This window comes from Rhinolophus sinicus, linkage group LG13 (genome assembly GCF_036562045.2).
Source record: "Rhinolophus sinicus isolate RSC01 linkage group LG13, ASM3656204v1, whole genome shotgun sequence".
Taxonomy (NCBI): domain Eukaryota; kingdom Metazoa; phylum Chordata; class Mammalia; order Chiroptera; family Rhinolophidae; genus Rhinolophus; species Rhinolophus sinicus.
Window position 1 is genome coordinate 40,523,043 of NC_133762.1, and position 22,635 is coordinate 40,545,677.

At 42.9% G+C, this 22,635-nt stretch overlaps 1 protein-coding gene across 1 annotated transcript; it reads right to left on the reverse strand.

Moving 5' to 3' along the window:
• Positions 1 to 3,558: 3,558 nt before the first annotated feature.
• LOC141568037 (signal-regulatory protein beta-1-like) lies at positions 3,559 to 22,185 on the reverse strand. Its single transcript, XM_074317256.1, has 6 exons — positions 22,055 to 22,185; positions 13,807 to 14,169; positions 10,471 to 10,791; positions 9,566 to 9,898; positions 6,190 to 6,298; positions 3,559 to 3,931 (listed from the first exon to the last, which is right to left on the reverse strand). Exons 1-5 carry the CDS (start codon positions 22,155 to 22,157, stop codon positions 6,192 to 6,194), a joined length of 1,227 nt encoding a protein of 408 aa, XP_074173357.1. The 5' UTR covers positions 22,158 to 22,185; the 3' UTR covers positions 3,559 to 3,931; positions 6,190 to 6,191.
• Between the last annotated feature and the right edge of the window lie 450 nt (positions 22,186 to 22,635).

Consider the following 22,635-nt stretch of genomic DNA (forward strand, 5'->3'; position numbering starts at 1 on the left):
GATCAAAACTCAATCAGTTTTTGTTTCTCATTTGTTTGTCTTGTTCTTTTGTTGTTTTTGGTTTATATACCACATATCAGCGAAATCATATGGTTCTCTGCTTTTTCTGTCTGACTTATTTCGCTTAGCATTCTAATCTCAAGATCCATCCATGTTGTCACAAATGGTCCTATTTCATCTTTACTTACCACGCAATAGTGTTCCATTGTGTATATATACCACAACTTCTTTATCCATTCATCTATCGAAGGACATTTTGCTTGTGTCCATGTATTGTCCAGTGTAAATAGTTTAGTGGTTACCAGAAGGTACGGGGGGAGGGGGGTGGTAGATCAGGGTAAGGGGGATCAAATGTATAGTGATGGAAGGAGAACTGACTCTGGGTGGTGAACACACAATGTGACTTATAGATGATGTAATACAGAATTGTACACCTGAAATCTATGTAACTTTACTAACAATTGTTGCCCCAATAAACTTTAAAAAAACTTAATTAGAACCCTAAATTGTAGTCAAAACCCACTGATAATAGTAAAAATAAATTTTTAAAATTCCATAAACTAAAAAGCATTAAAGATAGCTCTATTGGGGTGCCTGAGACCATTATGGGTAAAATAAACCCTGTGAAATTGTTTATTGAAAGTCATAAAACTGAAATAAAATTCTATCACGTACGTGAACAGGAAAATTCAATATTGAAAGGTATCAGTTATGCCAAATTAATATATAGTTCAATGCAATCAAATAATAATTCCACACGAGGATTTTTGTAGAACTTGACAAAGTGATTCTACAATGTACTTGGGCCAAAAATAGCACACAATTATGTATAATATATAAAGGTGGGACTGTTTGCCCCAAAAGAGGTATGTAAACTTATTATAAAGCTATCCTAAGACAGGGTAAGTCTGACAGAGAGATAGACAAACAGCTCAATGCAACTGTTCTGGCTAAATGAGAGCCAGAGAGCTCATAAAGAAAACCCCACATATTTATGGAAACTTGATATATGGCAAAGGTGGCAGTGTGGATCATTGAGGGCTGGATAATTTATCCTTGTGGAAGAAGAAAAACGACCTCTACCACCTATACCACACACACACACACACACACACACACACACACACACACACGTGCACATCAGGAAAATACAGCTAGCTCAACAGCATAAATGAAAAGAACAAAACTTAATAATATATTGAAAACAGTTTTCTACGTAACAAAAGCTCCCAAATGATACCAACACTGCTGCTTTGCCGACCACACTGGAGAAACAAGGGGGCCTCTCCCATATGTGCCGAGGAAGCGACGATAAGAATGTTTGTTCTAAAGCTGTACTAGCAAAACATTAGATAATGCTTCAATAAATTGTAGCATATTTTACATTAGAAACTATAGATCATTGAAAAATTAATAAAATGGAGTTGCATATATCAACATGAATAAGGTACAAAATACAAAATAAAGTTCCAGAATGCCATACACAGTATAATTGCATTTATATAAAAATTAAAACATGCAAAGTAATATTAAATCTTGCTTAAGAATTTGTGCATATGTTATAAAATTATAAAGTTGTAATATTTTGCAAAAATGACACAGTAAGTCCATGGATATTTTAATATTATTCTTTATGTATTTTAGAATAGAAAAATTTTATTCAACTTAAGTGATTTCAAATATGTATGTGTTAGAATGGAATCATACGTGCAAAAGCTCTAGATAGGGTAAAATCTGCTCTGAAAATTATGCCTTGTTCACGATCAGGGAAGGATTGAAACTTATTGTCTTGTACGGCTTGATTCCCTATTGGATGAAGGCAGCGCTAGTCTGAAGCTCAATGACCAGGGTCCAGACATCGCTGAGTCCCCATGACCAAAGTCCATTCTTGACTCACTTTATTATCAGAAAGAAGGAACATCAGGAGGGTGTGTGGAGGGAGAATGTCGGTGGTGGAGGTGGGACTGGCAGAGCGAAGGGCAGGGGACTCGGATAACTTGTAAGTCCTTGTAGCTTCTCCCCTTTTGAGACCTTTGAGGAGGGCAGGAGGCAGTGCATTACAGGGTGGGCAGGAGCTGTAGGAAAAATCATTCATTCATCCATTCATTATTAATTCCACAAATATTTATTGAGCTCCTAGAATGTGGCAGGCACTCTGCTTGGTCTTGGTTCATGGTACAGATCAGATGAAGCCCCTACTCAGTTCACCTGACACATCTTTCTGAGATCTGAATTCTCTTCCATACCCACCTTCATCTTTGCCACTGACAACACCTCAGTGGCAAAGATGAAGGTGGTTGTCTCCCCAAACTATGTGATGCCCTAGTTGCCTTCTGTTCTCAGTGGCTCCCAGCAGTGGAGGTTTGCCAAGACCCTGCAGTGTCCCAAGGGAAGGATCTCAGTCAGCATCTAGTTGCAGGCTGATCGGAAGCTGGGGCCTCAGACAACAGCTTTTCAAGTATGCAAACAGGCTTCTTTCCGGGAAGGACTGGGAGATGGGTGTTTCTGAGAGCTGTGTGTGAGCTAAACCTTTAGAGAATAGCCCGTTAAGAACTGTTTTCTGTTTCCTCCAGTCCCGTGGGATCCACAACCACAAGCCTCACTGGCCACCAGCGCCAGGCGATCAGTGGGTGCATCCCCTGAGCAGGAGCCACAAATGCCATGGTGCCAAGTGTGTGCACAGGTCCTTTCAGGACAAACCAGTGACCAGAAGTGTGGCAGGAAGAGAATGTGGAGATGGTACCTACTCACAGCCCTGGGCTCTGGAGAGGGATTTTGGCCCCTAGATTTGTGTTAAATTAGGATCATGATCCTCAGGCTGCAGCATTTAAGAAAAGAAAATAGTCCTTTTTCAGGGAAAGACTGGAGGTGGGCATTTCTCTCTGCAGGCTCTGTGCTGAGTCCTGGGGTGGGGTTGGGAGTGAGTGTAGCTATAGTGAGTTTCCCAGCCCATTGAGAACTGCTTCTTTTCATCCTGTGGGTCTTGCTGACTCAAGTCCCATTGGCTTTCAGTGCTGCTTGATTTGAGGGCTTAGCCCTCAGGGGGAAGTTTAAAAGTTGGGTGCAAGATGTTGAGTGCAAATCCTTTACTTCTTAAGGAGAAGCTGGAAGGTGTGACATCCCTCCCAACTGTTGTGGGTGGGGTTTATGATGCCATTGTGCCTCAGTCTACTCTATTTATTTAGATGTGGGTTTTTTTTCTAGTTTGTCCAATCTGTATGAGTGGCTTAACTATCTTCTGGATTTCTTTAAGGGAATTGTCCCATTAGCAGATGTCCATTCAGTGAGTCTCTGGGTGAGGGTGAGTTCAGGTGCCTCCTAAGTCACCATCTAGAACCAGACTGGTTTGGCTTTAAAGAAGAAACTTACTTTTTGAAGTCATTATGTTACCAACAACGTTGGCGAATTTAATGCCCATAGGACACAGAGAAGCCAAATCTGACAAAACAGGTTTTCACAGAGAAAAGATTTATTCTTTCAGCTGCCAAATGACGTGACTGGATACAAGGCTCCCATCAGTCTCCCTGAATAAAGACTTAGAGAAAATTTAAACGACAATTGTAAAAAGAAACTATACATATTTATTAACTCTAATTTGAAAGTCTTGACAGGTAATCTGGGAACTAAGTCATCTGGGAAAATGGGAAGGTAAGAGAAAGTATAAAGAAGTTCCAAGTTGGCAAGGTTTGATTGGGTGGGATTTGGTGCCGGGCTAAGTGCACTTTCTGAGAACCCCTCGCTTCTGAATATTATCCCCAAGGACCGGGTCAGCCACAGTTTCCGGCTAGGGGCAAATTTTGGTTCAGGCCCCCTGTTGGGGTTAGTTGGAGTTCATTTGTTGGCTTTCTGTGCCTGGGTAAGCCGCTGGGAATGGGGATCTGGCTTGGTCTTGTGGTCCCTGGGGCTCTGTGAGGAAGCCTGCTGTTATCTCCTAAATAAAAAAATAAATTAATTAAAGAATAGTTGCATTGTTTTCAGTTTTAGGGTCTGGTTTCAATTACTTTAGAATTTGGTCCAGGTTTCCTCCATGCCAGCAAAAATGTGCCCAACTTGTAGCAAATATTGCTTTTGCTATCTCTAAAGAGATTTTTGGATCCAGGTGCCAGCTTACAAAGGGGGAATTTTCTCCGAAAGTTAGAGAACATATTTAGGCAGCCAGGCCACAGGAAAAACTTTCTCAGTGCTGCAAAATATAAATCGTATCAGTTCCTCAAATACCAAAGAATCAAAAAGATGTATATCATACAAAATCTTCTTCCAGACCCTCAGTGCTTTCATACATTGCTCTCTCCTTTAAAGCCACCACAATCCTGTGAGGTAGCATGATTCCTATTTCATAGATGAGAAAATTGGCTCATAATATGTTAGTGAGTTGCCCAAGGTCACATATTTACCTTGTATGTGTTTTCTAGTATCTGAACCCAGGTCTCTGCCTTACAGACCTCAGAAGGAAAGCATCTCCACTCTGATTTGTCTAAAGGACCTTGAACACGTCCGTTTTCAGTGTCTGATGGATCACAGGATTATATGGCCTTTAAAGAATCATTTTGTCCAGAGATTCCTACTTTTAGACATTGTGGTCCAGAAAATTTTTAAAACATAATTATATACTTTATTTTTCCTGGGACAAATATTTTCAAGTAACCTGACAGTTACTGTAAATAGCATTTCACAGAAGAAAGGATATTTAAAAGCACGAAAATAGAAAGGAAATAATTCATTTCTTCATTCATTCAATACAAATTACCAGAGTGTCTATTTTGAAAAATCACTTAGTCTCCAAAAACAATTCTTAAGGTATACAGTAAGTGAAAAAATGTGTAATCAAGACAATCTACTAAAATAGGCAGGAAAAGTGAGACTATCTGGTATTGGAATCAAGATCCTCCTGCCTCGCCCTTTCCAATTCAAGACAAACTCAGTCCAGACTGGTACAGCCCCGAACACAGGGCTGCCTCCCACCGCAGTTTTCAGTTGAAATATCATTTCACGAATTCTCAGCTGACTTGAAATTACTGTTCCTCAGCTACATATCCTTAAAGAGCTACCAAAAAGATATAAAAAGGCATACTCATTATTGAGCTGATGCCAAAATCAATGTGGCTAATTCCCCCTATAAATTGTACAGCTTGGTCATAGTATTGCTCGGTCTTCCTATGGCTCCGAGATCGATGATGATTGTAAAGGTCTGATTGCACCTAATGTCACAGTCGCTTCCATGACCCACATTCTTAGCAGGCCATTTTCCCTCCTATCACATTTAAGTCGTGTGTCTGGGATAAGGGAGCAGCTGATATTTTGGGATTGTGTGTGTGTGTGTGTGTGTGTGTGTGTGTGTGTGTGTGTGTGACTCTGAGAGGACCATGTATGAAGACCCAGCTCTGGGGCATCAAGGACCGTGAGAAGGAGCAGCAGGAGCTGTGGGCAGCAGGTCCCCAGGGAGGAGAGGCATTTAAAGCAGAGTCTCTGGAAGCTTCTGGTGGCTCTTTCTCTGAGGCTGGGCCCTTTGGGGAAGGGAAGGGGCAGCAGGGACTGAGGGGGTCACATAGCAGGGAAGCAAAAAAAGAGCTGTGGGTAACGTGTCAACATTTAAATATCTGCTCATCATTCAAGAAGTGTTGCCTGCATGTCTCTTATGTCCCCACTGTCCTCCTCCTGGGACACCTGTCATGAGAGGACAGGTAGCCTGTGAGATAAGACTCTGCCACCTCAGCTTTCCTCCCCAGGTCCTGACCCCACTTCCCCATCCTTTTCACTCTGTCACACAGAGGGTCAGAGCGGGAACAGCCCTCAGAGCAGCCGATCCAGGACTTCTCAACATTACTCTAATATGTGGATTCTTTTTGTCCGAAGTCACCGAGTGAAGAAATAATCAAGAGATGGTCTCCAAGCGAGCGAACCACCCACTGAGCTGCCCCTCATTCAGCCCCTCTGCCCACTTCCCCCACAGAAGCCCTATGACGCTGTGGACACCTTGAGAGCCCTTGATCTGGTTAACCACTTACAGGACCCCACCCATTTCCTGGGATTTGGAAACCTCTTAGTGGGATCCCTGAGACTCCTGAGGGTATTGAGAGATGAGTGTCACCTTCTCTTAACTCCCCGTGGGCCCTGACCCTGTGTGACCTGTGGGCTGGCCCCGCCTCCTGACCTTTCCCCTTGGCCTGCCCTCCCTGCCCAACAACTTACAGTCAGGCCCTCAGCTTCCTGTGGACATAGAAGGCAGAGACACCTACTGCCAGCAGCGCCTTGTTGACAAGGAAGAAAGCGATGAGGGATTGAGCAGACATTGCTGGGCCTGGAAATAAGGGACAGGAGAAGCCATTAGAGGGGCCATTAGGGGAGACTATTACCAGGGGCCACCATTTACTCCTTCTGAGGTTACCTGGGCCCGTCAATGCTCTGAAGTTTTTGCACCTGCTCTGGGCTCAGGCTCAGGCAGAAATTGGGATAAAGAGATTAAGCCCAGGGTTTACTTAGAGCAACAGCAGAGCTGCAGAGAAGGTTGGATTCTCCACTTCAACGGGCCTGCTCAGCCTTATAGGGCCCTCATGGGGGATATGGGACCCTGAGGTGTGGGGTAGGGACCTATGGATCAAAGCTCTCAGCAATCTTCAGTCCACTGCTGGGCTGCTGAGGACAGTGGCAGCCGCATAGATACTTATCTCCAGAATTATCCTGCCCAAACTAAGTATGAAACAAACAAAAACAGGAATTAAATCCTGTGCAAGACAAGCTCCCAGTATTACTTGAAAAGATAATATGAAAACTGCAAAATATCTCAGTCAAAGGAGAAAAATCACTAAATCTTAGTGCACAATCTGTCATGAGGCTGCCAGCCTACCCGCCCTCAACGAAAGGAGAAAGTACAAGAGAAACAGATGAGGGCGGCCAAGAGAGGGGCCTGAGAATTATTTGGAAATCCCACCCAATATTAAATCCACCCTAAATTTGAAATTACTGGAAAATTGCCCTGCAAATCAGAGTTCAGATGACAGGAAGGAGTTTCAAAGTGTGGCTGATTTACTATGGTCTGCACAGTGTTTCCAGACACTGTGAATATTTAAGCTTACATAGCAAAGGGTCGAGCAGTCGTTATTAAGTGAAAATCGTCAAGTGAGGACATTATTTTGTATTATTCCAGTGGAATCAATATAATAACAAAGATCTTAATAAGTGAAAGAGGGAGCCAGGAGACTAAGGGTTCTAAAAGACAAAAAAAGAATAAAAAACATTACAGGACTCAGAACATTTTTTCCACTTTCAAAATGATCCAAAACCCAAAACTTCACTAACGTACCTGGATTATGCTGTACTGACAGAGAAGAGGTTCATTAATATAAAATATTGTAAAACACCCCAGTACCAAAAACATGACCAAGAAGATGTCCATCCTCACAGCAGGCCCACTGGTCCAGGACTGCAGTGGCCGGAGCCTCAGACACGGGCGGAAGTGAGGCATCCAGTGCAGAGGGTACACTTGGCTCCAGCCAGCCAAGCTAAACCACCCACACCATTTCCAGCCTTAGTACTTAGCAAGGGTGCCAGGTCAGGTGCACTGAGAGAACCAAGAAGTAGCAGCCTGGTCTGAGCCCCAGCAGGAGGTGGAGACGGAAAAGCAAACCGAAGCCAGTCCAGACACTGGAGGTGGTGGAGACTAAGTTCTCCTGCTCTCCTGTTCAGTACAACCCTGAACCCTACGAATGACACCAGGTACAAGCATAAGACTCTGAGAGATGGAAGAGGAAAGCAGACTGGCTGGGGACCTGGGGACTAAAGGAAGAAGACAGTGACAGTCATCATAGCTGCTCTCTCCTAACTCCACAGGCACAGAAGGTGACCAGGTTGGCATTAGAAAAAAAGGCGAAAATCAGTAATCTATGTTCCCACCTCAAGAAATGAGAAAAGGAGGAACAAAATCAACCCCATAAAAGCTGTAAAAGTGTATTACAAATAGTACAAAACTGAATGAAATTGAAAATGGAGAAACAAAAGAGAAAAACCACTGAAATAAACTAATTTTTTTTAAAAGATCAATAACATTGGGAAACTTCTACCAAGACTGATGAATTAAAAAAGAGAAATAACATGTTTCCAATACAGAAATGAAATGGGAGATCTGTACAGACCCTGTAGACATCAAAAGGAAAATGAGGGTCTATTATAAACAACTCTACAGCAGACATTGGACAACATAGAGACAATGGATAGAACTCCTCAAAACCCACCACCTACCACAATTCACTCAATTTGAAATCAGTAATGTGAATAGTTCTAAACTATTCAAAATATTTTTAAAATCCAAAAAAGGTGATGTCATGTGAAAATTCTACCAAGATATTACAGATGTATTAAAAGTTATTTTAATGCACAAAAATCAGCTATAAAAGAAATTTGGTGATATTTGGCTATATAGTCCATTTTGATGATATTAGGGAATCATTGTCCATTTTAATAAGTTTGTAATGAATGGTATTGGTTTCTAGAAAAACCGATGACCTTAATCACATGCCCACTCAATTATGGACTGCCTTTCCATTTGGATGTGCATATATGACTAAGTCAGTGGACACATTTATGCACCTTCTGTGTAGCTCTTATATTTAGGGCAATTGTTTGTCCTCCCCTTCCTATGTTTACTCTCCTAACAGGCAGCGACAGGGACACTAGGTGGCCTAAACTGATCCAGCAGGTAGGACATCACCATAGTACATGTTGTGAGAAATTTGGGCCTTTGAAAGGTCTTCTGTAGTAAACACTCCTGGAATCCAGGCCCGATGCCCTCCTGATATTACATGAGAGAGAAATAAGGCATATTTTCTTTGCACAACGGGTCTCTATAGGTCCTTTGGACAATGCCCAGCTGAGGGGGAGCGTATCTCTAATTAGCACATATTTGCTATACAGGCTGGAGGTCCGTGTCCTCAGGGACTCAGATGTAGATTGATTAATTTAGCCCAATCACCTGGTGTGAGGACAAGAAGTTGTTCCCCAAGTCCCTTCTGTAAAACTCCAAACTCACAGCGAGGTTGAATCAGGAGAGAAGATCAGAGATGAACTGAAATTTTCCTACAGTAACCTGGCAGGAGGCAATTGTGATTATTGCTGGTTCATTGTCATCAACCAAGGGACAAAGGAGGCCCGTGCTGTGGCCACTCATGGTCACCTGGGGGCCTGGACCAGATGGAAAAGTCTAGGATGGAGTAGAGACCAGGCAGCCATGAGAAAGACCAAGGTGGAGGGTGGGGTCTGACAGGGATGGTGATCGCAGTAACTGTAGGTGAGGAAAGCAAGAGACAGGGTGCTGTGAAAAGGTGATGTCCTTCCTCCTTTCTTTAATGTAAATTGATGCAATGTGTATTGATCTTTAGGAAGATCTATAAAGATAGAAGCAAATTCTTACCAGTGGTGACTCTTGAAGTATGGGATTTGGGAGGGGAGCACACTTCAAAATTCTACTGCCTAGCTATAGACTTTGAGATCATTTTATAGTAAACACAAATCACTGCTCTTAATTAAAAAATAGTAATATTTAAAATCTGGTTAGTTGGAGTGGAGGCCTCACCAGTATTTACGTCTGACCCCTGGTCCTTCTGGTGGACAGAGGCCTCCAGGGTAAGGTGTTTGGTGACCGCTGGCTGCCCATCGTGTTCCACCTGGCAGGTGAGCACCACGTCCTCCCTGTGGGCAGATAAATTCACGAGGAGCCAGCTCATCCAGTTAAAGGTTCCGTCCTTGTTCTCTGTGAGGGTCAAGGTCGTTTCAGTTCGGGACAAGTTTCCGTTCTCCAACCAGGTCAGCTGTAGGCGCTGGGGGTACAAATTCTTCACCTGGCAGACAATGATGTTCAACAGGTTCCCTGCCACAGGCTGTTGGGTAACCTCCAGGGTGGGCGGAACTGAAAGAACACAGGGCAGAAGCTCTGACCTCATGGAACAGACGGATCACAGGGGAGGGCTCTATAACTTAGCTCCTCCCCCCATAGCGAGGGGACCAACCAGGACACTGCCAGGCATACAGCAGGTGCTCAAACACTGAGGGTACTTCTTACATATGAATGAAATCACTAAGCACAGTGCCCTGCACACAGTAAGTGCTCAAGGACTGGTAGCTCCTATTAGTGTAATATGAGTGAATTCAACAAACAGGCCCTGGCAGGCATTCAGAACGTACTGACTGTGGCAAAATAAATGAAATCACCGAGCACACAGGGGCCTCGCTCACAGCAGGTGCTTAGTAATTGGAGTTGCTATTGGTAAAGCAATGAAAGTATCTACACAGTAGTAGGTGTCACGTGGCAGCTGCCATTAAACAGTAGTGAGTGACCAGCACACACAGGTGCCTGGTGATGGGAAGGACTGTCAGGAATTAGATTCCAGGCAATTCCAGGCCTGGAGCAAAAGCAGGGGGAGGAGCAGGCTTGGAGGTTGGGGGCCAGGTGTGGGCTCGTCTGGGTGGGAGGGGACCTACCTCGGATGGTCTCAGACAAGTTGGCAGTCCCACGAAGAGGAGGGCCCCCCTGCAGGGTGACGTGGTCCACCTCGCAGACCAGCTGAGAGCGAACGTCCCCCGGGGCCAGCACCAGCCTGGCTGTGCTGGAGATGCTGTAGGAAGCGCTGTCTCCCTCTGGGTCCACGGTGGTCTGGGAGGCTGGGAGCTCATTCCCATCTTTGAACCATTTCAGGGTGATCTTTCGGGGGGAGAAGCCGTGGGACTCACAGGTGAAGCTCACTGTCTGCTTAGGCGGGGCCCTCCCCGTGGGGCCCGATACCACAGGGGGAGAGGGTTTGGCTACAAAAGGAGCAAAATGAACAATAACCATGATTGTGATTATCACCTCTAAGGATAAGCATGTGACACTGTTTAGAAGCTTCTCACGTGTTATTTTTAATCTTACTAATAATGCAGGGAGGGTGGTGTCCTCATCCTCATCTTACAGTGGAGGACACACATCAACCCTAAGTGAGGGGCGGGGCCAACATGCAATTCCAGGCCTGCGTTCATCCTCCATGTTCTTTCAGGTGATTCCCACAATCTGGGCCCAGAAACAAAATTACTGATCGGTCTCACACTTTGTCTTAACTGTTCCTAGCTCTCCTGAAGTCCTCACAGACCCCGGGACAGGAGCTGTGATTATCACCACTTCCCAGATGAGGAACCTGAGGACCTGAGGAAACGGAGACTTGCCAAGACCACAGAATGATGGGGAAATGGCCCCATTGCTCCCTGGTGTCCTGATACCATCCTGCAAAAGTTGTGTGGTTCTCCACATTATGACGGTGAGGATTCTGAGGCCCAGCAATAAGAACTGAGTCACAACCTTGAAATAACCCCTGAGATGAGGTGCTACTCTGTGCTGGGGGGTCACACAGAGTCCCTGAAATCCTTCCAGCTCTCCTTAAAAGGAGTCCATGATTATCACCATTTAACAGATGAGAAAACTAAGGCTGAGAGTAATGAAGTGACAGTCTGCTCCCCCCACTGTGTCCCAGGGGTATTTCCTGAGGTCACATCCTTTCACATCCATCAGCAGAGCACATGCCCCACCTACACGTGCTCCACACTCACAACCATCCTCCCTTTTCTCTCTGAGATTCTTGCCTTCAAGCCATTATAGGGAGAATCACCCCTGAGTGCCCAGGCCTGAGGACCTCTTAGCAGTAAGCAGAAGTTCTGGGCTTCTGACAACTGGGTCTACAATATGACCTCTTGCTCACGCGGGACCACAGCAGCCTCCAGAAAATCCCTCCCCCTCCTCATCCTCAGTCTGCAGAGTCAGGAACTCGCATGCAGGGTGTTGCTGGGGTGGCAGGGGCTCCTCTCTGCTCTATCTAGGCCACTGTCCCCAGGCTGCTCCTGCAGGCTGCTCAGTGAAGAAACAAACACCATGAAAGTGGGGAAAAAGACTACTGAATGCTTAAAATTTTTGTATTAAAGTATAGTTGTCACTGAATATACTATTAGGTGTAAAATATAGTGATTAGACATGTATACGTACGATATGATCACATGTTACGTCTAGTAACCCTCTGTCACTGTGGAAACATGATATTTCTGACTGTATTCCCCATGTAGCACATTACATCTCTGTGACTTATTTATTTTATAACTGGAATATTGTACCTCTTTTCCAATTCACCGTTTTCCTCTATTCCCCAACAACACTCCCTCTCTGGCAACCATCAGTTTTTCTGTATCTATGAGTCTGTTTTTGTTCTGTTTTGTGTTTTATTTGTTTAGATTCCATATATAAGTGAAATCATATGGTTATTTGTCTTTCTTTGTCTGACTTATTCCACCTAGCATAATACCCTCTAGGTCCATCTGTGTTGTCACAAATGACAAGACTAAATGCTTGGGCTCCAGTCTTGGCTCCCAGACCTGCTCACTAGTAAGGTCCCCTCTCCGAGCCTAGTGTCCTCATGTGTATAAAGGAGCAGCAGATGCCCTCAGAGCACTGGTCATGAGAGTAAATGACATGAGGAAGATACAGCATGTGACAAACTGCTGTTCCCGGCCCCTCCCACATCCCTTCTTTCTCATCCAGGCATCGTCTGGGTAGGTAACTTGGGGAAAGGAATGCGCACTCAGGAGGAGCAGATCTGAGTGGTGATGGAGCCACTTCCTATTACCTGTGACTACCTGGCCAAGGGATGCACCATTAGGAACTCTTGTGATGTCTGCAAATTCAAGACAAAGTCACCTTCCCTTCCTATGTCCAGGGATGCTGGGGAGACTGCATTGCTATCACAACTAGGACAGATATGTGGTTATATGCACAGAAATTGAAGTCCATGTCCCTTCTAACCCATCAATGCCACGTTGACTGGCCTCTCCCTCATGAATAGGGTGACAGATGGACACAGGTATCCCCTGTAGCACTCTTTTAATAACCGGAAGTCAGGAATAACTTATACCCATCAACAGAAGTCTGTAAATGTACGATGCTGTCTCCATTCGCTGGAGTGTTAGCAGCTGTTGAACAATGGGGAGCTCTAGGTGCTAATATGGACCCTTGATTTGGGGTGATGTGGTTGGACGTTGGGCCAGGTCCCCAATAACTTCAGGCCTTAGGGTCTGAATGTGAGGGAAACCAATGAACCTTCGGGAAACCAATGAAAAGTATGAGCCTGGCTCTTGGTTAAATGCTTCAGTATACTGAGCTTTTCACTCTATGCCTAGTATGTGCCAGGCTTTTCCACGGAGAGAGAGTCCAGAGCCGGGGCAAGAAGGAGCCAGCCTGGAATCAGATGGGACTCTGGAACAATCCTCTCATGTACTGGCCCTGTGACCATAGGCAAGGCTCCTGTCACCTCTTGGCCTCAGCTCCCAACTGTGTATAGCGGGTAGGTTAGGCTGGTGTAAAGGTCCTTCGAGTGCTGACATTCCCGGATTCAGGATCCTGGGCCCCTGGTAGAAAATCCTCATTAAGCATGTTTGCTGCCTCAGTGGGGTGACCCCTAAATCACCCACATGGGGACATCCTTCCTGGATGAGGGACATTCTAAGACAACCCAGCCGTGGTCAGAGCCTTCAGTGACTAGGTAGTTGGTCCCTGAATGACAGGAATGTTTTCTGGAAATACGTAACTGATGACACAAACTCTGGGCACCTCCCCCAACCTGGCTGTCAGAGTAAATACTGAGTCTGTGCCTTTAAGAATTTCTTCTCAGTGTGATCGTTCTGAAGTTGAAATAAAGAAACATGTTCTCCATTGCACCTTATTCTTCATTCTCCAAAGAATGGAGGTCATTCTTATTAACTTTTCTCACACCCAGGGACAAAGGAGGCTAACACTGTACTTACCAGTCACTGTGAGACGAGTGCCTGCTCCAGACTTAAACTCCATGTCATCAGGGTCTTGGCTCCGGAACTTCACACAGTAGTAGGTACCGGTGTCTGCGGGGGTGATGTTACTGATGCGGATGGAATAGTCCGTGGTGTTTCTCCTTGTGGCGTCTGCAACAGTTGTTACTCGAGGGAAGCGGGTTCCCTCATTTCCTTTGAAACTGTAGATTAGGTCCCGGCCTGGTCCTGTCCCCCTGAACCACCGGATGGGCCCCACAGGGAGCATGGAGGTCACGGTGCAATGCAGAGTGGCCGTCTCTCCAGCTGCGACCCACACTGACATCTCAGGCTGAATAACCTGCAGCTCCTCACCTGCCCCTCCTGGAGGGAAACAAAGCAGTTATTTATTCATCCTTATCTGATCCTGTAGGTTTTGTCAAGTGTTTATCAACAACAGCTTTCACTGACTGAGCCCACTCTGTGAGTGGGCCTTGAGCTCAGTACATTGCATGTGTCATCTTGAGGAACACTCACAATGAGACGGTAAGTGAAACTGTAACGATGAGGAAACTGAGGCACAGTGAGGTTAAATGATTTGGCAGAGAGTGGGTGTGAGTGCTCAGTCCTCTCTGGAAGTGTCATGCTTCCCCAAATATTTCTGGCTCTGCAGCTGCTGACGTTACTGAGAGTAGCACTGCTGGACCTTTGCACACGATGAGACTTCTTTAGACCACTGAGCTATGAGCAGAGGTGATGAATGTATTTTGTGGGATATGCGTGTAACTGCAAGAACATCTATGGATCAACTTCCCTCTTCCACAAAGTTCCACACGTTATGAAAATGTCTGCTCATCAGCCTGGGAACTTGAGTGACAGTGATGTGCAGAGTCCCCAACAAACACTGAACTTGTCGTGTAAATAAGAAGTGAAACATCATTTCAATTTCTTGAGATTCTTTTCCCTCCGTAGCATAAGCATGTTATATTAGTTTCCTAAGGTTGCTTGAAAAAAATACCAAAATCCTAATGGTTTAAAACAGCAGAGATTTATTATCTCATAGATCTGGTGTTCCTGGGCTAAAATCCGTGTCATCAAGCTGCATTACCTTTGCGTTCTCTGTTCCTTGCCTTTCCAAATTCTACAGGCCGCCCACCTGCCTTTTCTTATGGTTCCCACCTTCCTATCACTCCAACGTCTTGTTTCCATTGTCACTTTTCCTTCTCTAAATTTGACTTTTTACCTCCTTTTTAATAGGGACTCTTGTAATTATATAGTGGCAACACTATTATATAGGATAATCTTTCCATATCAAGACTCGTAATGTAATTACTTCTCTAAAATCTGTTTTGCCATATAAAGTAAAATATTCCCAGTTACTTCATGTTAGGACATGGATTTCGTTATGGGGGTTGGTGGTCTATTGTTCTGTTTACCACTCACATCTCTCTTGACTGTTACAGAAACCAGTTGTTATAACAAAAAAACCTATGTACATTGCAATGTCACACAATGTGAATGGCAAGACAACTTAGTTGAATTAGAAGAAGAACCATGCTAGCAGTGCACTTGTGAAACAGTTTGCAAAATAGAAGTTGAAATCAATTAAGAAGTTACATGATATTTTCACAAATGCAAAGAAATGGAACAACACAATCAAAAGATCAATAGTCAAAGAAAAATCACAGGAGTATTTAGAGAACAGCCTGAGGCTACTGAGAACGAAAAGACAACTACCGAAACCTGTGATGCAGCAAAAGCAGGGGTAGAGGTAACTTTACAGCTCTAAATGCAGACATTTAAAAAGGGAAACGATCATAAATCGATATACCTTTAGAAATTAGAAAAAGAAGAGAAAGAATTAATCCTAAATTTAAGGTAGCAGAAGGAAGGAAATAATAAAAATTAGTGCAGAAATAAAGAAATTATGAATAGTGAAACAACAGAGAAAATCAACAACACTACGAGAGATTCTTGTAAAAGATAAACACAATTCAAAAAACTTTCATTAGATTGAGTTGGAAAAAAACCAGAAGACACAAGTAACTATCGTCAGAAAAAATTAAAGGACGTTTGTACAATTTTACTGGGGAAAAAAGGCTATAGTAGAGTACTATGAACAATTGTACAACAATAAATTTGATAACCCAAAGAAAATGGACAAATACCTAGAAATACAGAACTTACCAACACTGAATCATGAAAAAATAGAAAATCTAAATAGACCTGTTACCAATAAAAAGATTGAATCAATAATGAAAAATCTGCCAAAGGAAAGCCCAAGATCATTTGGCTTCACTGGTGAATTCCACCAAACATTGAAAGAAAAACTAACTCTAATCCTCTACAATCTCTTCCAAAAATTTCAGAAGAAAGAAAGACTTATTTACTTATTTAGAGTCATTCTGAGACTCATTCTCAGGACAGGATTATCCTGATAACAATGCCAGGCAAAAGCACTATAAGAAAACTACAGACCAATATCTCTTATGAAAACTGATGCAACAAACCTCAACAAAACACTGGCAAACAATATCCAACAGCATATTAAAGGAATTATACATCACAACCAACTGGGATTAATTCCTGGAAGTAAACATGGTTCAACATATGAAAACCTAACAATATAATGTATCACATTAATAGAATGAAGGGCATAAAATCACGTGATCATCTTATTTGCTTCAGAAAAGCATTTGTCAAAACTCAACATTTTTCATGATAAACATGATCAATAAACTAGGAATAAATGGAAACTTCCACAAAACGATAAAATCATATATGAAAATCCTGTTGCTAATATCATACTTCCTGGTGAAAATCTGAACGCTTTCCTTGTAATATCACAAAACAAGACAGGGATGCCCACTTTTGCCGCTGATATTCAACACAATAATGAAAGTTCCAGAAAGAGCAATTGGATAATAAAAATAAATAAAAGACATTCAAACTGGACAGAAACAAATCAAACTATGTCTGTGTGCCCATGACATGACTTTATATGTAGCAACCCTCAAGGTTCCACACTTACCCACACATGTTCACACACAACAAACTCTGTTAGAACTAATACCTGATTTCAACAATCTTGTGGGATACAAATCAACACACAAAACTCAGTTGCATTTCTATATACTTGTGATGAACAATCCAAAAGGAAATTAAGCAAATAATTCTCTTTACAACAGCATCAAAAAGTATCAAATGCTTAGTACATGTTACCATTGAGATGGAAGACTCCTACACTGAAAAGTATAAAACATTGCTGAAAGAAATTGAAAAAGAGATTTATAAATGGAAAAGCATTTTGTGTTCATGGATTAGAAGAGTTAATGTTGTTTAAATGTCAATAGTACCTAAAGCACTTAACAAATTCAATAAAATCCCTATCAAAACCTCAATGGCATTTTTTGCAGAAATGGAAAAGCCTATTTTAAAATTCATGTGAAATTCCAAAGGGCCCCAAATAACAAAAATATCTTGAAAGACAACATAGTTGGGTGACTCATATTTCTTGATTTAAAAACTTACAAAAAAACTACAGCAAAGTAGTGTGATACTCGCATTAAAACATATATACAGACCAATGGATTAGAACAGAGAGCCGGGAAAGAAACCCTCATATATGTGGTGAAATGATTTTCAACATGGGGGCCAAGACCATTCGATGGGGAAAGGACAGTGTTTCAACACATGATGCTGGGATCAAAAAATGAAACTGAACTCTTATCTTACATCACATACAAAAATGAACTTAGCATGGATCAGAAACCTAAATATAAGTGTTAAAACTATAAAATTTTAGAAAAAAATCCGCAAGTCAAACTTTCATGACTTTGGATTTGGCAATGATTTTGTGACTATGAGATCAAAAGCACAGCTGACAAAAGAAAAACATACATAAAGTGAACTTTATACAAACTGAAAGTTTTTGTGCAACAGACAATAGTATCAAGAGTGTGAACAGACAGCTCACAAAATAGGAGAAAATATTTGCAAAGCATATATCCTAAAGGATTAATATTCAAAATATATAAAGAACTCCTACAATTCAACAAAAAACCTAACAACCCAATTAAAAATGGACAGAGGACTTGAACAGACATTCCTCCAAAGACGATATACAAATGGTCAGTAAGCGCCTGAAAAGATACTCAGCATCACTAATCATTAGGAAAATATAAATAGAAAACACAGTGAGATAAACTGCATATTCCTTAGGAGGACTATGATCAAAAACAAAATAAAAATAAAACCAGAAAATAAGTGTTGACAAAGATGTGAAGAAATTGACACCCTTGTGCATTGCTTGTAAAAATATAAAAATTGTGCAGCCACTGTGGAAAACAGTGGTGGTTTCTTAAAAAGTTAAACATACGATGTATTTAACGATTCCACTCTTAGGTGTATTATCCCCCAAAGCAAAGCAGCTACTCAGACAGATACTTTGCACATCAGTGATCATAGCAGCCATATTAACAACAGCCAAGAGTAGTAGCAACAACCCCAATATCCACCAACAAAATGTGCTGCATATGTACACACAGTGGAATATTATGCAGCCCGAAAAAGCAATGACATCCTAATAGGTCCTAGAACATGGATAAGCCTTGAAAATATTATGCTAAGTGAAAACTGACAGAAACAAACAAATTTGAGTTCCCTTATATGAAGTACCTGGAAAAAGCAAATTCGTAGATGCAAAAGAATAGCCATTCGCAAGTCTAGAGTCGGTAGGGAGGAAAAATGGGGATTTAATTTAATGAGTACAGAGTTTCTGCCTAGGATGTTGAAAAAGTTCTGGGAATATTCAGTGACGATAATTTCACAACATTATGAGCAAACTTAATGCCACTGACTTTTATCCTTAAAAGTGGTTAAATAGTAAATTTTATGTGTGTGATGAATATTTTGCCACAAAAAATATATATGTACTAAAACAAGTTTCTCACTCCATATAGAACCTTTGAATTGGACTAAATGACTAAAGGAAAAAGATAAACCTTGGGCCTGAAGATTGGAGAACGTGCACTGGAATTGGGAGATAGAACCATGAGGGAAGCAAGCAAGGAAACAGCAGATGCGAAACTCGGGTTTCCAAAGGTATTGGTGAGTCACCATGTTTGGACAATGAGTTACGAGTTGAATGGACATGAGTTCATCTTTGGGCCAATTATCTAACTTTAGGTGCAAAATTTTCCAGTTTGGTTTCACTGCCTCCGTGACTAACCAGTTTCTTGAGACAGAGAAATAAAAAAATTTTCTTTTTTATTTGAAGTGTCATAAAAAAAACAGGCATGAGTTTTGGTGGCAGGGATATAAATCAGAGGAGGATGCAGCTGTGGCACCACAAATCCTGTGTTGTTTTTTATTTTTTAGCTTCTCCTCAGGGAGACAATGTGTGGGTCACCTTGGCAGAGTGTGAGCTAGGAGACCTACACATTGAGCACCATTTGTAACCAACATGCCTCCTAAGGAGGCCACATGCTGACAAAGGGCAGGTCCTTTTGTGCCAAGACCATCAGGTGATTTGTTTTCTAAACTGAAGTAGAAGATTGGAGGAGGGGAAGCTGAACTGCTAGGAAAAAGATGTCAAGATATGTGAATGAATCTTGGAGAGAGAATAGGAACAGAGGAGGGAGGAGAGAAGAGGTACCAGAGGGTTGAGAGAAGCAGGGAATTGCAAAAGCTCTGCCATCTGTGCATCTACAATTCTCATATTGACATAGGTGGTCCAGTGCTTTCCCCTGAACTCTGAATTCGCAAATCCACTCTCCATTCACATTTTTCCTTGGATGGAAATCAGTATCTCACAGTTCACACGTACAAAACTGTATCGCTGAATTGCCCCACAGACCTCTATGTCTTCGCTGATCCACCTTTATTCCTCCAGGTGCTCAGGTCCCAAACACCTGGAGTCTTGCTCTCCCACCCCCATCCTATGCAACAGGAAAAACTGTTGCCTCCCCTTCAGCTGCATCCAAAATCTCCATCCTTCCCCTGTCTCTGCTGCTCACCTGGGGCAAGGCACTTTTCCTTGTTCACATGAATGCATTGACCTCTGAATGCAGAGGTTGCTTCTCTCCATGTCCTGAGGTAGTCTGTTCTCAACTGAATGCTAGAATAATTTAACACTCATGTCAGCTCATGTCATGTGTTTCTTCGAATCGTTGTAATGGCAACCTTTTCACTCAGAACAAAAGCTTAAATCCCTGAACACAGCAGGAAGATTCTAGCCTCAGGACCTTTGCACATGCTGCTCACTGTCAGGGAGGCTTTTACCCCAAGTAACCACATGACTCACTCCAAACCTTCTTTTAATCTTGGCTCAGACTTCCCTTATCAGTTTTTCCTCACCAAGATTACTTGTTCAAATACACCCCACCTTATAGAATCCCTCAATTTTCTTATCCTGCAATACTTCAACATTTTTTTCATTAACACTCATCACTTTCCAACATATTATATTATTTACTTATTTATTATGTCCTTTGTTTACTCTCAGTTGCCTCATAGGACGTGAGACCCTGAGGGCACCCAAAGTTCCTAGTACTGTTCTTGGCACCGAGTTTGTATCCAGTATTTATTTGTATGTTGTGTGCCTTGCCCAGTGCGAAACCTCCCTGAGACCCAAGGTCTATTTGAAGTGGGAAAAGTTACGGAAATTACTTCAGAAACTGAGTTTCTGATGGAGATGACTTGGTGAGACGTGAAAGCATCTGTGCATATTCAGGAAGCAGGAGAGCCCAGGAGAAGAAAACCACAAACCCTCTTTGACACACCCACCCTTCCCACACCCATTGACAGATGTGGCAAAAATCTCATGGGATGCAAGTAGGGCCACAGGCACTTGAGAAGAGTAAGGGTTAAAGCTGTGAGCTCTAGAGTCAGACTCCCAGTGTTTAAATCACAGCTCTGCCATTTACCATGAGTGACCTTGAACCTCTGTGTTTCTGTTTTCTTATCTAAATGTAGGGATGACAAGTGGATGTACCTTGGCTATAACGGTCACATGAGATAAAGCCCTAGGTATTTGCAACTTATCAGTACATGGAGAGTGTTCAGAAATTGAAATGTTATGACTCCAGATTTCCCGAGGCTTCAGCTGATATTAGATGATACAGGTATCAGTACAGATATAAATGTGGATGTGGATATAATTACAGGTACAGCTCACACATGTAGGAATCTGTGTATCTTTTAACTCCTTCCTTCTCTCTTTCTCACCCCATCCCTCATGGAAGAGGGACTCCAAGATGGTAATGCACAAAAGTTCTGCCATTTTATCAAGAGGGAACTATGTTTTTCTTAAGAGATAGGGGGAGGACCACTGGTAAGTTTGGAGCCGTAGAAAGGAGGGAGGGAGGCTGAGAGACAGAGAAACCAAACATCTGTTCATGTGCATTTCATGAAGACTGAAAAAGGATTTGAAGAGACAATAAGGAAAGCCTTTTCAAAAGCCTGTGCACGTATGTGTGTGTACATTCCTCACACCCACTCGTATACCACACACACACATGGATACATGAATTCACAAATATATACATATATATATATATATATATATATATATATATATATATATATATACATAAAAGTGTGTATTCAGGTTTTTTTTTTGAGGATTGGATAAATTATAATACATATTAGAAGCTTAGTAAAAATTTTGGCACATAGGACCAACCCAACACATCATAACAAAAGTGTGTGAGTAACACAGCAGATTTAAATTCTCCTGATATCACAGGGGCTATGGTGGATGATAACTATTCTGTAGCTTCTCAGTGTTGTCTGAACTTTGTGCAATCAGCCTCCACTGAGAAGCTGAGCAGCATAACATGGTTAAAAGAACAAACTCTGGAGCTGGTTGCACTAATCTTGAATCCTGGCTGAACCACTCACTGCCTTACACAGGTGACATTGGACAAGTTCCTCTCTTTGCCTCATTTTCCTCATCTGCAAATTAGGGGAAACAGTCATAGTTCTCACACAGGGATGTTGTGAGGATTAGACAAATTAATAAACACAGAGCTGTTGCCGTTCTGCTTTGAAGCATCATCTGTTTGCATTCCTCTGGTCACCATTGCAGGCAATGGATCCCCAGATAAAATGCTGAGACCCCTGATTTCATGCTCAGATAATGCCCAGTCCTTAGCCTTCTGTGGGAACACTGGGTGACACACTGTGTTTTCCTGGAGGCCCTAAGAGTCGAGGGGCAGCAGGAGGACCGGGGGGTAGGAGAGGGGTTTATACCCCAAGGCGTGCTCACCTGTGAGTCCCAGCAGTAGAGTCAGCAGCAGACAAGGAGGGGGGTGGGGCCAGGAGGCAGGGACGGTCATCCTGGAGGCCTGTGGAGCCTGCTCTGTCCACATGTGAGCTGGGAGAGCCTGGACTCTGCTCTGTGAGAGGAGCGAAGCCCCTCCTATTGTTATATAACTGGAATTGTCTGAGATGAGGGGAAATGGTGTGGCACAGTCGCCTGCTACTAGATTCCAGACAGTTCCTGCTTCTAGATTGTGAAATAGAATCAGGCAACGAAGGTAGGTACAGAGTGAAGAGTTATTCATCTTACAATTTCAGAGACATTTGAAGAGGCCTAAAAGCAATAGTGCTTCCTCCCTTCCTGGGCCCCTGCTCTCCACTGAGCCCCTCACCCCATCTGAGGTCTTCATGGTGATGCCCCATTTGGGAGCCCAGGCCAAGAAGAGTCTGTGGTTGTGGGCTGTGTCCCAAACTCCCAAGCTCAGGACCCTAGGATGTGGCCGGCTATGACCTCATCTGAACCAGCCTCACCAAGAGCTACTCAGCTGGAGGAAGGAAGCCTCACCTGGGCTCAGTATTGGAGGGACC

Excerpts from the sequence above, each read along its gene's own strand:
- LOC141568037 (XM_074317256.1), bottom strand. The coding sequence starts at position 22,157 with ATGTGGACAGAGCAGGCTCCACAGGCCTCCAGGATGACCGTCCCTGCC. Across the intron at positions 9,899-10,470 it reads CTTGTCTGAGACCATCCGAG|TTCCGCCCACCCTGGAGGTT; the intron begins GTAGGTCCCCTC and ends GTGTTCTTTCAG. Across the intron at positions 6,299-9,565 it reads GGGGTCAGACGTAAATACTG|GCCCAGCAATGTCTGCTCAA; the intron begins GTGAGGCCTCCA and ends CCTTATTTCCAG.